This window comes from Perissodus microlepis, chromosome 12, assembly GCF_051167445.1.
Source record: "Perissodus microlepis isolate ML-2025 ecotype Zambia chromosome 12, ASM5116744v1, whole genome shotgun sequence".
NCBI lineage: Eukaryota > Metazoa > Chordata > Actinopteri > Cichliformes > Cichlidae > Perissodus > Perissodus microlepis.
Window position 1 is genome coordinate 14,779,127 of NC_140472.1, and position 14,974 is coordinate 14,794,100.

Genomic DNA, 14,974 nt, shown 5'->3' on the forward strand with positions numbered 1-14,974 from the left:
CTTCCTCGCCATTTCCTGTTCCCCATTTTCCTTATTTCCGTGAACTTTCACCGTTCATTGTAATGGTTGAATTATCTTGATGCATGAATGAAATCTTTCTTTGTTTTCCCATCACTCCTGTTTGAATGAGCATGCATCCTTTTCCTTTTTTGTCATGTCCATTAAAATTGCCAAACTACCAACTTTTCCCACATCCCCCTCTCTGCTCTATCCCAACTCTCTCACCAACTTCCCTGTTGATTTTCCTAACCCTGGCAGCTCCTCTTGCCACGCCCTCCTGTGAGGGTCTTCTGCTGCAGGATAACGCTGTGTCTGCTGAGATTCGTGCTCTGCTCTCATCCTATTACAACGACAGGTGAAGTAACAGGACTAGGACTCAACATGAATTGGTTTGTGGTAAATGTTGCAATCCCAAGAAGCTGGACTCTGCATTCTGAATAGAATTATGCAGTATTGTAATCTGCATGAATTGGAAAGATGTCATGAATACACTCAAAATGTTAAAAAAATATCCTACAGTAATTGCTATCTTTAGCACTTGTTCTAAAGAAAAAACCCTGCAATTTAGATTTAATCCCAGGAAAAACTGATCAGTCTGTAAAACTGGTCTCAGGTTTACTCCATGGCGGCATACTAATAAGATTTGCTGCTTTTCTCTTGCAGTTATTGAGTCATCTGATGACCTCAGCAGCACCGTGTCAGACATCCTGGCTCGGAGAATGCAGGAGCTGGAGCTCCGTAGCCAGCTAGGCACCTCTCCCACCTGGATGTCTGCGTTTGAGGAGAGCAATGCCAGATGTACTGGCCGCTCTCGTCACTGTACTCGCATGTCTGGCCACAGCCCCTGCACCCCTCATCGACTGCCTCGGAGTCCTGTGAGTCCTCACCGCTGCCCACAGCTCGGCCTGCTGTCTTCAGACGCAAGTCTGACCTCAGATAGCGACAGCCACTGTAGCACCAGTCCCTGCTCTCACCACCACGGCTGGCCTGAACCTACTTCCAGCTACTCTCTTTTGTCATCTTCCCCCTCGCGTCTGAGGCCACGCACTCTTTCTCTGGATGCTAAGCTCAGCACCCTTCGAGGGAGAGGGTACGGAGGTGGAGGGACCTTCCAGTGTTCCTGCCAGCCGCCTCCCTCGTCCCTGCTTGCTCCTCTCCCCATCTCTAGTCGCTCCCCCCGGTCAAAGCACAGCACACAAACCACGCTATCCTGCTCCAGCTCCACCTCAAGCAACAGCTCCAGCAACAGTGAGGGCAGCCACAGCCCAGAGTCATCAGAGGGAGGCCCCTTCTCTAGGCCCTCCCCAGCTCGACGCAGCCTAAGAAACCTCAGGGCCAGACTTGATCCTCGCAACTGGCTCCAGAGTCAGGTGTAAACTTCATTTCTGACAGTGTTTTTTTTTTTTTTTTGCTTGTCTAAAGGCAACAGTGCTTATTAAACCATGGTTTAACTAGTTTAACACACGTGAACCAAACTCAGGCAATCTGCGATGCCACATGCACAGCCCTGAGAAGGATGCCTCCAGCCTGCCTCTTGGTGGAGGACGAGCCATGGAAGACCCTTCTTGGGCGAACTGGAATGTCTTCTAACACAAAAGACAGGTGACAATCACTGCAGGATTCTCTGACATTTGCTCGGTTGCCACAGTGTTTCAAAACAGTCCAAAAGTATTTGGGAGGTACTCTGCTTGCTTTGAGAATTGATGGTAATGCTGCTTGGAAGAAGGTGATGCTAACAGATAAGGGCATGCTCAAATTCATGCCACACTAGGTCTACTTTCTGTCTTTGAAAATCTGATTTTGAAACTGGAAAAAATAAAAACAAAGTAAAAAAAACCCACACATTTTGAGTGGCCTGTGATCCTGGCCACTCAAACATGTCTGTTAATGCACTAGTCGTATTTTGACTGGATGTTTCCTGTTATGTTCAAAAAGTTTGCAGTGTTTGCAGTATAGAAGCCAGTTAGCATGAGGTAATATGAACACACAAGACAAACAGGTAAAACCAGTCAAGATTTTCCCAATATTAGAGACTGCTATGTGTAGAGTTAAGGGTTATTTGTCGCCTGTACTGTGATACTTGTTTCAGTCTACTTATTATTCATGCCATTTGTGGGGTCTCCCAGAACGACTATGCACCATTTTTGTTTTCATGCATGTTTTGACTTGCAGTTAAAATATTTCTTCGTCAGATCATTTCAAATGACTCTGCAAGTGCTCATACTTACTGTACTAGTTATGACTGTGATCTCTTCAGGGTAAAAAATCTGTGCTCTCCTCTTATCTGCACACTATTGACAGGCTGCCATCAGACTAAGTAATAGATTTGTATGCACACAGTGCAACTCCTAAGCAAACTGATTATAACCAAAGCTCAATTATTATTGAAAACCCAAGCCATACTAATCTGCAGCATTGTTTGTTTTCAGTTTCCAATCCTGCCGTCCAGCGATTTATTATCACGCAACAAAGAAAGAAAACTGATTTAATCTTGGCGAAATTCTAAAAAACATTCTAAAAAAAAAAGTGTGCTTACATGAACTCTAGTCAGTCACCTTTTTAATGATTTCTTAACACTGCCGCCGATTTCTTGTTACATTTTTGCTAGTTAGACAGTCAGTGCAGTTACTTCTTCTTACAGAAAACCTTATAGGAGGGTTGGTGTCGTCAGTGCAGTAAAGCTTTGTCTCTTTTTTCCCCCGTTTCCGTGTTTATTGTGGACTCTGGAAGCCGTTGCCCTCTTGGGGACTCAGAACTCGAATCATTTTTACTAAGATCTGTCGTACGCTGAACGACAGCATTTGTTACTGTAAATTAATTTTTATAAGTTAACAAATAAACCTCCTGTATTTGTTTTTTTTTGTTACATTACTGAATTTGTTATAAATGCAGCTGTGTTGATATTTGATGATCATAATATTAGATAACGCGCAGATCTTTTAACTGTCACAGATAACATTGAATGTTATAACCTTGGCGGAGTTTCCCGTGTTGGCAGGCTTCGTGTTCTGCATGTATGCCATCCTCGGAGGTGAACTGAAAACGAGAGATGTGGAAATCTCGTGTTTAAATAATATAACATTAAATAAATGTTTTATGAATTAAAAATTGTCTTCTTTTCTTATGTATCCAAATTAACATGTTCTGTGTATATTTTTATGGTGAAATTCTTTAGTAATGCACTGAACTTAAAAATAAAATCTGATATTTCTGTTAGAAGGTTAAATCACGCTACTTTTCTTAATTTTGTACACTAAAAGCCCCCCAAATTAAACCCTTTCCATGCATTGAAAGAGATTTCCATCAGATCAGAAAATGACTTTAAGTTCTCTATCCTTTGAACATGTGTTGGATCATATTCCAGCCACTTCTGTTCTGCCCCTTTTTCTCTCTCTTGCAACAAATCCCATTTGAGTTCCCCCTGGAGAAGCAAATCCACTTAGAAGCCGCTGCAATCTGTGCTGCAAAAGACTCAAAAAGTAGGTAGAACAGAGACTTTTATTGTCTATGTTTCGATAGCAAAGCCGCAGATTAGTCAATAGTACAAAGCACAATTACAAACATCGGAGGTAGTCGACACTGAGTCTTCACTGAGCATTGTAATATGCATAGAGAACACTATGGCCATAATGACTTTGTTTCAAATGTCTCAGAGGAAAACCCAAAGCGCCCTGTTCTGTTTGTAGTGCAGAGTTGTGCTATTGTTGTGCTATTGTTGTGCTATTGTAACTTCACGTATGCTTAAAGTATAAAAATCAAACACTGAATTATATTAACACCGACATATACATATTCATCAGCATATAAGACCAGTAAATATTTTTTATAATAGGCTTCATATGGTGCTGATTATTGACTTCTGTAACCCAGTAGGGACATTTCACACAAAGTTTGGCAATTACTTGATTTTCAGCTGGATTACATAAGTAAATGGTCAGCGTTACGTTAAGTTGCAGATAAAACAGAGGTAACCCCGCCCCCACTCTTCCATGTCCTCCATACTAAAACATCTCTCTTTGTGCACTTGCTTCCTGCAGCTCAATGACCCACTCTCATTAGCAGGCACACCGTGGGTTGCACACCCGCAGCGCCACCCCAGCCAGACTCCTCCAGGCAAACGTGGAGAACTTTGCAGGGCATGTTTCAGCCCTGCTGATGTACGTGGAGGCAAGCCGATGGAGCCGCTTCGCACCGAATGCGTTGTAGTGCCCTGGGAGGACTTGGTCGACCTGTTAAATCAATTTTAAAGCCAATAAACATGTATTTTATTTAACAAATAATGTTTAGTACATGTTAAAGTATAGTGTTTTAAGTATTAGCACAGAAAACAGCTTGTATATGTAGGCTAATAGATACTGGTATGCCAAATTTCAGACATTTTCATTATAAATCTATGAAATGTTGATATAAGGTGCTTTGGGATAAATACCCCTGGAAAAAAAAAAGTGGAACTGTGTACTGAAATTGTGAGGCTGCTCTCTAGTGGGCTTTAGAGTTACCTGTTCGCTGTCCACCAGCCCAACCAGGCGCTCACAGCTGCTGATGTAGTCACTGACACGGCTGTAGGGCAGCCAGTCAATCATTGCGCCGTCATACACAACGTCGCCACTGAAAAGCAACTTATTGTCCCGGTCATGAAGGCAAATGCTTCCCCGAGAGTGTCCGGGCATGTGAAGCACAGTCAGCTGTCTATCACCAAGATTGATGACATCACCTAAGCAGGAGAAAGAGAGGTTGAGAAGGCATTAGGTTTTGATAATTATTCACACATACAAACATGGCATCAACCGTAACCACCGGCGACTATGCATTTAAAATCTTAGACTTATATATAAACTAAATGATAACTCATATTCTGGCTGACTCACGTCAGAGTTATGTTTGTGCTTTCCACATGTCACTGAGTCACACAGATTCTGTGACATTCAGTATATCATCGATTTGGTCGAGGCCAGTTATGAGTTGCACTGGCAAAAAGGGTGAAGTTGATACATCAGGGAATGAGATATATCAGCTGCACTGCAGTAGTGGCTCTGACACAGCAGAACGAGTTACTCTACAATACTGCATTTTGCATTAAACCCCAGTGGATATAGCGGTTCAGCAAATACATTATTTATGATATAAGCTTTGTGTATTATTATGTGTGCTATTCTGGTGAATGTGTGCTTTACATAAAGACTCCAGTGACCAGTGCTTTCAAACAATGTATCCACTTCCACATTTATCAAGTAGGTCGATTCAGTTCGCCACCTGCTGATCTCTGACCCACTAATAATAATAATAATAATTTTTAATAATAATTTTTTAATTTTTAATTCTACAACTGTTTATAACTTGCATAGTTCACATTTCTGTATAGCTGTATATCTCATATTTCTGTATAGTTTTTCATATTTATATCCTGTTCACAGCCTGTACATACTTATAGTTATAGCATATTCATAACATACCCTCATACCGTGTACATTATAACATATCATAATAGACCCATTTCTGTAATATACTTACATATCTATATTATTGCTAATATATATTTGTAATATATCTATATCATGGCTAAAGCACTTCTGGATGGATGCAAACTGCATTTCGTTGCCTTGTACCTGTAACATGTGCAATGACAATAAAGTTGAATTCTATTCTATTCTATTCTACTATAAAAAATTGTTTAAGAAAAGAGAAGACTGTGGTTGTTACTTCGCGCAGAGGGATGCTTTCATTAAGTGTGACACCAGTCTCTGTATGCTCTTCTTCTTTCTTGGAAGCATGAGAATACATCAAAGCCATCACACTGGCTTAAAATAGAACAGCTCTGCAGATATAGAGAATGAGCATATAGTTGCTACCAATTGAGTTTTTTGTTGTAGTTTTTTTAAAACCATACACTTCTAATAGGGAGAAATTGTCTGTACCTGCATTCCTTGGATAGATTATCCTGTTTTATGTAATGGGATAATTGCACCTGTGTAATCACCAGTCCTGGCCTCATGTTGCTGCATTGAACTGGTTCCTCTAGCCTACTTTGTAACTGTAAAAATTACTGGCAGACCGACCCCTTGTCCCATCCCCACTACCTCCATTACATATGTAATACGTTTCGATGTGTGAGCTAGCAAGTCATTGTTGGTCTTCTGCCAAATCGCTGTGCAGAATCTGAGGCTGGAAACGACTCTGTAGAGCGTACTGTGCTCACACTAGGCCTGGTGCATCCATCAAGCCCATTACTGTATCGATTATGGTCCTTGTCACTAAGTGAATGCTTTTAGACCACGCTGGTATTTGATCACAGATCCATCCCTCTAGCCTAAATCAAATCTGCAAGGGCTGTATCTCCTACCTACCCTCCTGCAGTATGTGTGTGGGCTGCACAGCCTTGACTTTGTAGTGCCTTGCCCTCCATCCCGGGCTGGGAGCCTCGGCTATCTCCCTGTCGCTGAGCCAAGTGACCGTCTCGAAGTTGTCTCCGTTGGCCAGGGCATCGACCTCCGCGCTGTGGACGCCCACCTGTTGGAACTGATGCAGACCACCGGAGTGGTCGAAGTGGGCGTGGGTGGCGATGGCAAGCAGCGGGTTCTTCCTCTGCGGGTCTTTTCCCAGCAGGCCTTTGGCGTCGATGTATTCAGGTAAGCTCCTTAAGCCCAGACCCGTGTCTATCACCACGTCCTGGTGTGTGCCGCGCAGCAACCAGATGTTGGCTCGGTTCTCCGACTGGTAGAATCGCTCCTGGATCCAGAAGATTCCGTCTCCGAGCGATTTGTGAGCGTACCAGTCGACTGCAGACATCCCAGTTCATTCGCTTGTCGAAGTAGGGTTCAGTATGGTGTCGTACTGTCAGGTGATTTATTGGGGGGAGCGGTGTAACTAGCCTACCAGCTACAGATGATATGTTTTCATTGAGGTTAATGCGATGGTGGCCGCAGACACACCCTTGTAGGAGGACACTAAGCTCACTGGGCAAACCGATAAACGACGGCAGCTTAACGTGGGTTGCAATTGGCTATACGCAAACCACGCCTCCTCTGTCGTCACGCAGAGGAGGAGCGAGTTAAAGCCACATTTACGCATGCTGACAGTGGCGTATGGCGTGTGCAGGTTTCCAAAGCCGGTGCTAGCTAAGCAGTATAAAGTCTAAGCAGTATCTTCATTAGGTTCAGCTGAAATGTATGTGATTTTTAAGGAGTTGCCGAGGGACAGATAAAACCGGCCAGAGAGGTACATTAAAAAACTGAAACATGCGGATCCAGTAAGAGCTAAATATCGCTGTCCAGCTCTGAAGTAGACTTTGTGCTTTTTTACATTAGGCGCAGTATACTAACAGGCTTCTAGTAAGTATTTCAACATACTATACACGCAGAGTGCGTCTCTGATGCTGACTAAAGCTTCATCGCTGGCAGAGTCACGCTAAAGGCGATGGAAGCTGTAGTACGTTAACTTTCATCAACACGTGTTGACTGGAGATATGTGGACGTGTGTGTGTGTGTGCAGGAACAGAGGAGACCTGCAGCCATGGCAGGCAAGGGTCGTGGAGTGGGTGCTTTTACCTTCAATATTGACGCTCTGGGCATCGGCAGGGGCAACATGCCAGAAGCCAGGGTGGGGCCCAGTCCTCTGTTTCCAGTAAGTACCGAACACAGTCTTTCACACACACACACACACACACGCACACACACACACAAGCAGCATGTCAGATTGCATTTCAATATAACAAATTCACCTCTAATGCTCAAAAGGGTTGAGGTCAAACTTTACTGGAGTGACTTTAGGAGAGACCTTTTTGAGAGAGGTAGGTGAAATTTGCATGGAATTTGAATAGTAGACTATATACAGTGGACGTTTACTTATAATAAGTTAAGGTTTATTCTTTGTAATAAAATTTACAAAACATTTTACTGCATTTGTATTTAAATGAAGGCAGATGAAAGTATATTCATCGTGCTCATGGTCAACATGTGTTTAAGAGTTATGACCCAATGAGTGTCTCTCACAGGGTTCACAAATAAGCACAAAGGGGGTAAAGGGCAATAATGTATGTGCTTATGTAAAAATTCATGGCCAGGTTTTCATTGGCCATGAATTTGTATTCCCCAAGAATATGGCAGATATTTACATGCCTCTTGGATTCTGCCAGGATGCTTTATGGGGATTTTTTTTTTTCTTTTAAACACAGTTTGGATTATGCTTACAATGTAGTATATTTTGACTATTCATACTGAAAAAGTTGAACACCTTTACATGGCAGTCTGAATTTCAGTTAGATTTGAAATTTATTTGCACTTGAACATCATTAATATCGGCATTACATCATCCGTACTTCTCCAGAGCACTGATTTTAAACCAGTTCCACTGAAAGCTGGCGAGGATGAGGACTACATGCTGGCCTTAAAACAAGAGATGAGGGGAACAATGCAACGGCTGCCACACAACATCAAACCTCAGTCCAATAAAGCAGGTGAGGAGAGCGGTGCATTAGAAACCTGACATCAGCTGAAATGACGCTGTAAGTTGTCTGCTGTTGGGGAAGATAGTGCAGCTTTTAGGAACAAAGACTTTCAGTTAAGGTCATATCTGGGAAAGGGAGAGATGCAGATTAATGACAGAATATTGAGTTACAGATGTCTCATCTTGCGAAACCACAGATTTCTTTTGTATGGATTACTGACTTTTTAGAACTCTCCTGTTCCACAGTTAGCTAAATGTAACCATGTAAAGAAGTCAGTGTATTTTATAGGGGGAAGGGGGGGATTGCTTATTCAGCAGGGGGTCTGTGGTGAACATGACTATAGGGAAATTATCTATGGAAAGGAGGTGCACCCAGTTCTTCTGTGCAGAAGCAAATATACACACATCATGACCGATAAACAGAGAAGCAGCAGCTGCTGCTTCATATCTACAGCCTCTTCAGCAAGACTCTCATCCCACGGTTGGGCACCACTTCCACTGTCTTAGATAGCTGTTAGACATTGTACTCCATCCCAAACCTGCAGTAAAAAGAGAGCTGGTTGATGGGCCGTAGAGCAGAACAAATATTAAATGTCTTTTAGCTCGATGAGGCCAAGGCCTATTAACTTCTCATCAGTGATCATCATTGAAAACAACTAGTCTGTCTTTGACAGGAAAAAAAGAAGGATTTGTTTGACAGGGCTCATTGGATTGACGCACAATGGGAGAGTTGAAGGAACTCTGTGAAGATCCAAGAAGGAGAATTGATAATTTACATAATTTGAGAAAGTCTATTTGAGCTATTTTTTTAAACAATATCAGATTCCAAGTTTTCCATTTTCTGGAAGAAGATCTGAACTGTTACCCTCAGATGAGAGAAAATTGGTTAGGATGTTCACAACAACCCAAGAACAACTGGGTCTCAAGTCTACCGTGAAATTGAAATTACTCAAAGACCAGCCGCTGAAGCGAGTTTTAATTCTTTTGCCGACCACAAAAGAATACCCTGCTCCAAAATCAACAACTTCGATTTCAACTGAAATTTGCAGCTGCCTACATGGCCAAATTCTCGTCTGTAAAAAATCAACAACTTCAAATTCACCTTAAATCCACAGCTAGACGGTTGAAATTTTGGACACAACTGGGTGTTCAAACAGGACAGTTTTCCCAAATGCACATCAACATTGGTTTTGGATTGGATAAAGCAAGACCAACATTAAGATTCTGGCTTTCCCAAAACCACAGCCTCAATGTTTTTGAAAATTTGTGGACTATGCTTAAAAGTCGGGTCCGTCTGGGTGGGCGCCATTTAGTGTTATCAATCCTTTCATCCTTCAAGGACTGCCAAAATTAAGCCAAGCTTGTGTAACAAATTCTTTGGGTTTTTTTTGTTTTGTTGTTAGAGGCATTAATGGTGCATGCTGTACAGTCCTTCCACTCTATAAAAATAACAGTTCAAAGAAATCATTAAAGCCCCAAATTACCATCACATTCATGCCATTGACTGTATGTAAACTACTGGCCATGACAATGTGGGGTGAGGATCAAGAGTAACACTGCAGTTTGTGTTGATGCACGATAGAGTCTAAGTGTTTTTAAGAGTATGACCTTTCTTTTGTTTACATGAAAACAGAAGTGGAGAGATACACCGAGAGATACCTGAAGCAAAGCCAGATTGATGACAATGAATGGACTCCAGGTACGTATGTAACACATCATCGTGGGATTAGGTGGAACACAAAAAAAGAGGACGATGATAACATTTTACTTGATATTTTTTTAGACTGGAACCTTTTTCCAAAAGAACTGATGCCCAGAAGAAAACGACCTCGAGCTAAAACGGGTACATTAAACACAATATGTATGAAATGACATTTCTTTTTACTTTCTTTGTTACTATAAGAATAAAGACCCAATGTTTAACTCCAACAGGCACAAAGAAAAGTGCGAAGATATCACGCAAGGACGCAGAGAACATTCTGACCAAATTAGATGTAAGCTTCATTTAAATTTACTGTCAATTCTCTCTCCACATCTTTGGTGTTTCTCGTGAGTAATTTGATATTAATGTCAGGAACTGGCAAACAAAGATGACCCTGAAAAATCAGATGAGGAGACTGAAAAGAAGCCGGGAAATAAGGATGAAGAAGAGGAAATTGAAGAGGAAGAATATGAAGAGGAGGATATTGAAGAGGTGCAAATTTCAAGATGTACTGCAAAATGTGTTACACATAATGATCAATATGTACAAACTAGATCTAACATTGCTTCTTATTTGTCCCGTGTAGGAAAACGACTACATAGAAAGCTACTTCGACAACGGTGAAGATTTCGCCGCAGACAGTGACGATAATATGGATGGCGAAGCAACATACTGAGCATCTCTCAAGCAAGGAAGTGCTGAATTTAAACATAATGTGACTGCTTCTTTTGGTTAAATATTGCACATGAGTTGGGAAAGCTGTTCAGTAGAGTGGAGCGATTTCTTTTCTGATCAAGCTTTCGTTAAAGACTAATGTAAATAAGAAATGCTGAAATATTTGCACATGGCAATAATTTATTCAAAATAGATTGATTTATTTTTCATCCTGTAGTCAGGTTTCACAGGTTGAAAGGCACATACTGTTAAGAACACACAATGCTCTGTCATAGAATATCAACTGAACACAGTGATAAAATAAAAGGGCTACATAACAAGTCTAAAAATTGTACATAATTACAAATGCGTTATTGTGGGAATATTGTGCATTTTCCTCACCATGCTCTTATTTATATTTTTGTTTCTTAATTGGGGAAAAAAAAAACCCCACAGTTCTTTCAAGCAGGATGGAGATTCAAGAAAATTTCATTTTAACTCCAACTGATGATCAATACTGGTAGTGTACATAAAGACTGATGTTCAGTCTTCAAATAAATTAATTTTAATTACACACAGTGGCAGCAATCCTAACTTTTCCAACAAGTACCATTGGAAAGTACAATGTAACTAACATGGCAAAAGTTACAGCTCAAACATCTTTTATACAAATCCACAAACTCCCTGGGCAGCATTTGTGTGTAACCGGCTAAAAATTCTCCAGCACAGCTGACTGCAAAGACACCATCTCGAGTTTACAGGAGACACTCAGACCAACTATAAAATGCAGTCACTTTTAAAAAGGTTGAAGCAGCACAGCATTGGTCTATCAAACCAGACGTAAATCTTGCAAAGAGTTGGACCCACATTCAGTCTGTCAACTGTATGCAAATGGAGAGACACAAGTTATGATTGTGGCCACAACTTAATCTTTCAATCCTCCAAAGTTATTGTCTCCTGTATAGTTCAGCTAGATGGATTAGAGTGATGTTTTAAAAGTTATCTGTAAATGGGAACATCAGCATAGTTCTATTAGTTCTCTGAGTTAGCGACACATTTTAGGTGCTATGCTATGTTTTCTCATTTTCTCTATCTCCACCGTCTCCTGCTTTGTCCGCAACCCGTCCCTGCTGAGCTCCATTAACTGCAAGCCTAGGTTGAGCATCTCCAGGAATGTCTTTACTCCTGATCAAACCGTTGCCTTGTTGAGACTCATGAGACAAGCCTTTCTGAGTTTGTGTAGGCATACCATGATGGCTAACATCAGCTTTCACAAGAACTTCATAGTACAACAGATAAAAGATGGGTGTGACAATGCCGACAAAAAGCATGATTGCCACAGCAGTCCACCATCCCATGCCCCAGTCTGCCCCATAATAAGGATCCTTCCTCTGTACTGGTTTATACCCAGCTTCTCCTAGTAATGGCTGCTGCTGCGTTAAAGAGGACACAACCTCACTGAGGCCGCTCCGAGATGGTCCTGTGGATTTCACCAGCCGCTCAATGTCCTTGTCCTTCTCCATCAGGAATCCTTCCACGCTGTCAGTGGAAGAACAGGAGTCCATGGAGGATTCAGAAGGGAGAGAAGTAATGTGCGAGACCTGAGGCGGGTGTCTAGTGCCTGTGGGCGAGGCAGATTTGAGAGTAGCAGCGTTATGAGTCTCAGTGAGGACACTAAAGCGCCTCACAGGAATCTTAACTGAACGCAGGGCAAAAAAGTCCTGCTCTGTCAAAAGGTTGTTGGCACGCTTGATGTCCGCCACCTGGGATTCACAGGGGGGAAAAAAATAAAAAATTATAAGAAGTAATTAATAAGCCACTTACAATTTGCTGTCTGTTAAACCTTTAGAGCCAAACACTGATTTGTACCTGAACTCTTTACATGCATATATAAAAAACACTGATTATAATAAACTTTCCACAGATGTTTGTCAATCTCACATATCTTTTCTAAAAAAGTGCTGCTTTACATATAATAAGAAATCATTTTGAAACATTGTAGTGAAAACTACAATGTTTCAATCTGAGGGTGTTAGGTTGCTTCCAATTCTTTGTTTAGCAAGCAGTTTCAATTTCAGAAATTAATAACCACTATCATCATAAAATAAAGTGAGCAACAGCAGCTTACCTACCTACAACTCACCTGCTTTCCTAGACATATAAAGCAACAAAGCATGTTTCTGTACGTTTCCCACATAAAGAGAAAAGTGCAGGTATACAAAAACATACAAATGAGGATTTCAGTCCATGCTGCAAAGGAGAGGTAAGACAAACACACAAATCTAAGTAAACACATACTGAGCAATGGTACTGTAGGGCGATGCTGTTCAGAGTGTCTCCCTCCTGGATATCTCTGGTCAAATAGATAATGTCATCCATTCTCTCTTTAGAGGTGCTCCTCCGGAGTCTCTCTCTGCCACGAGGCCGAAGCTCATAGCTTTCCCCATCCTCTTCTGACATATCATTTTCTGAGCTGTTGTTTCCGAACAGATAGGCATGCCCGCCATTGGCAGGCTGCACCATGGTGGCTGACTGGAATCCATAGTGCTGGCTTCTGCTGGACATTTTTCTTCACTGTTTTAGGCAGAAGGAAACAATGGCTCAGAGCACAGGCTGATAGACTGAATCAAGAAAAAAAACTTATTAGAGTGTGCATCTTAAAATCTATGGGCTATCCAACTTACTTAACATGTGCTACTGTAGTTCAACAGAATAGGCATTAACATTTTGGCTGTATATACAGAAAACACATCAATCCTGCTATGATCTGAAAGATAAGACTGATTACACTGAATGTTTTAGTCTCAACCTATACCACTATGATCATGCTATATGATCAGGCTAGTCAGCTCTCAAAAAGGCTCAGTCAGATCAGATAAAGGTCCACCATATCACAATTGTGAAATAACCGCAAGGCAATACTATGTTGTCAGTTTAAACAAGAAGCCGTCTATTTTTGGACCAATGTAAGGCCAGACAACGAGTGCTATGTAAGCAGCATCTAGTGCTGAATGGTTTAAACAACGGGCACACCAGCAATCATCTTCTTATTCAAGTACGCAAGCATGCGATTAACTAACCAAGCTCGTAAAGTGATATGGTGGCTAAAATTTAAGGTTAGCAACTATTTAGCTACGTCGTTGTCTACGAACAGCACAATGCTGCTACACTCTCGCTTTTCTCGTAAAACAACAGTGAGGTGTGGGACGATTATATTTCAGAAATAACTGCGTAAGTTAAGAAACACTTTATTTAAGCCATTAAACAACTGTCTTAAACAGACTTTCCAGATCCTCTCCAACAAGAAGCGACATGTACACCCAAACAGCAACCCATCTCTACGGGCTAGGCTAGTGCTAACTGGAGTCCACATTTATTATATCGCCACCGCTAATGAGCTTTGTGTCCCGTTGATCAGCAGTTGATTAAAATGTCTTTAGGAAATCGTTTACAACTACCTTTGCCTGATAAAGTGAATCCCGATCCCTCAATTGTTCTTTCTACTGTCCATACTTCCACTGGATTCTCCTTGGTCTCTCCCTGTAGTCTGTTTGTTACGTACCTGCTAACAGCTATTGAACTGCTACCGCTCACGCCACGTCAACACAATGTTAACGTAATGACGCTACCACACGCGACCGCAGCGCAACCTTTATTTTTTGCCGCGAGGTGGCGCCCAACGTCAAGTAAAACTGCGTGTACGTGTCGGGAGTGAGAACGGGGCTGTATCCCAATTCAGGGTCTGCAGCCTTAAAGTACGCAGCCTCAACGATCCTCAAGGGCTGCGTACTTAAAGACCGCTAAGGCCGGAAATGCGAGGCTTGTGAAATGGGACGGTCTAGCCTCCGTTGCGCTGCCCAGATTGCCTAGCAACCATGATACTAACAGTTGGAAACGTTTCATACAGCTTTGTTTGACAGAAATGAAGGAGATAATCTTTTGTTCATTTGTTTGTTTGTTTCTACATGAGCTTTGATCATTCTCTGTAAGATTAAGCCTTGGTGTTCATATTCATATTAATATTCTTATTCTTCTATGACAAAAAAGTACAAGTGTTCATTTAAAGAAATAAACAGAGCAGTACGAGATGTTTTTTTTTCTTTATTTTCCTTAGCCGAAGGCCGTATCGTTTGTTTTCTGACCTGGGAGTTGGATAGTCCTGGATCAGGGACTTTT

The 14,974-nt window shown here is 41.6% G+C and overlaps 4 protein-coding genes across 7 annotated transcripts in view; 2 read left to right on the forward strand and 2 right to left on the reverse strand.

The window, feature by feature from the left end:
* rtkna (rhotekin a) overlaps positions 1-3,108 on the forward strand; it is a 53,938-nt gene extending 50,830 nt beyond the window's left edge. For all 4 annotated transcript variants that reach the window (XM_084946762.1, XM_084946763.1, XM_084946765.1 and 1 more), the window contains exon 11: positions 664-3,108. In XM_084946762.1, the coding sequence (XP_084802888.1) occupies positions 664-1,376 (713 nt within the window). In that variant the 3' untranslated portion in view covers positions 1,377-3,108. The remainder of the gene's footprint in view (positions 1-663) is intronic.
* Positions 3,109-3,480: 372 nt separating this feature from the next.
* On the reverse strand, positions 3,481-6,916 carry mblac2 (metallo-beta-lactamase domain containing 2). Its single transcript, XM_084946771.1, has 3 exons — positions 6,345-6,916; positions 4,500-4,714; positions 3,481-4,229 (listed from the first exon to the last, which is right to left on the reverse strand). Exons 1-3 carry the CDS (start codon positions 6,784-6,786, stop codon positions 4,056-4,058), a joined length of 831 nt encoding a protein of 276 aa, XP_084802897.1. The 5' UTR covers positions 6,787-6,916; the 3' UTR covers positions 3,481-4,055.
* Positions 6,917-6,983: 67 nt separating this feature from the next.
* On the forward strand, positions 6,984-10,900 carry polr3g (polymerase (RNA) III (DNA directed) polypeptide G). The gene is made up of 9 exons (XM_084946772.1): positions 6,984-7,215; positions 7,305-7,328; positions 7,489-7,620; positions 8,323-8,452; positions 10,076-10,141; positions 10,226-10,285; positions 10,375-10,436; positions 10,517-10,636; positions 10,731-10,900. The coding sequence occupies exons 3-9, from the start codon at positions 7,510-7,512 to the stop codon at positions 10,818-10,820; spliced, it is 639 nt and encodes a 212-aa protein (XP_084802898.1). The 5' UTR covers positions 6,984-7,215; positions 7,305-7,328; positions 7,489-7,509; the 3' UTR covers positions 10,821-10,900.
* A 98-nt stretch (positions 10,901-10,998) lies between these two features.
* lysmd3 (LysM, putative peptidoglycan-binding, domain containing 3) lies at positions 10,999-14,410 on the reverse strand. Its single transcript, XM_084946769.1, has 3 exons — positions 14,257-14,410; positions 13,097-13,372; positions 10,999-12,561 (listed from the first exon to the last, which is right to left on the reverse strand). The coding sequence occupies exons 2-3, from the start codon at positions 13,361-13,363 to the stop codon at positions 11,869-11,871; spliced, it is 960 nt and encodes a 319-aa protein (XP_084802895.1). The 5' UTR covers positions 13,364-13,372; positions 14,257-14,410; the 3' UTR covers positions 10,999-11,868.
* Positions 14,411-14,974: the final 564 nt, after the last annotated feature.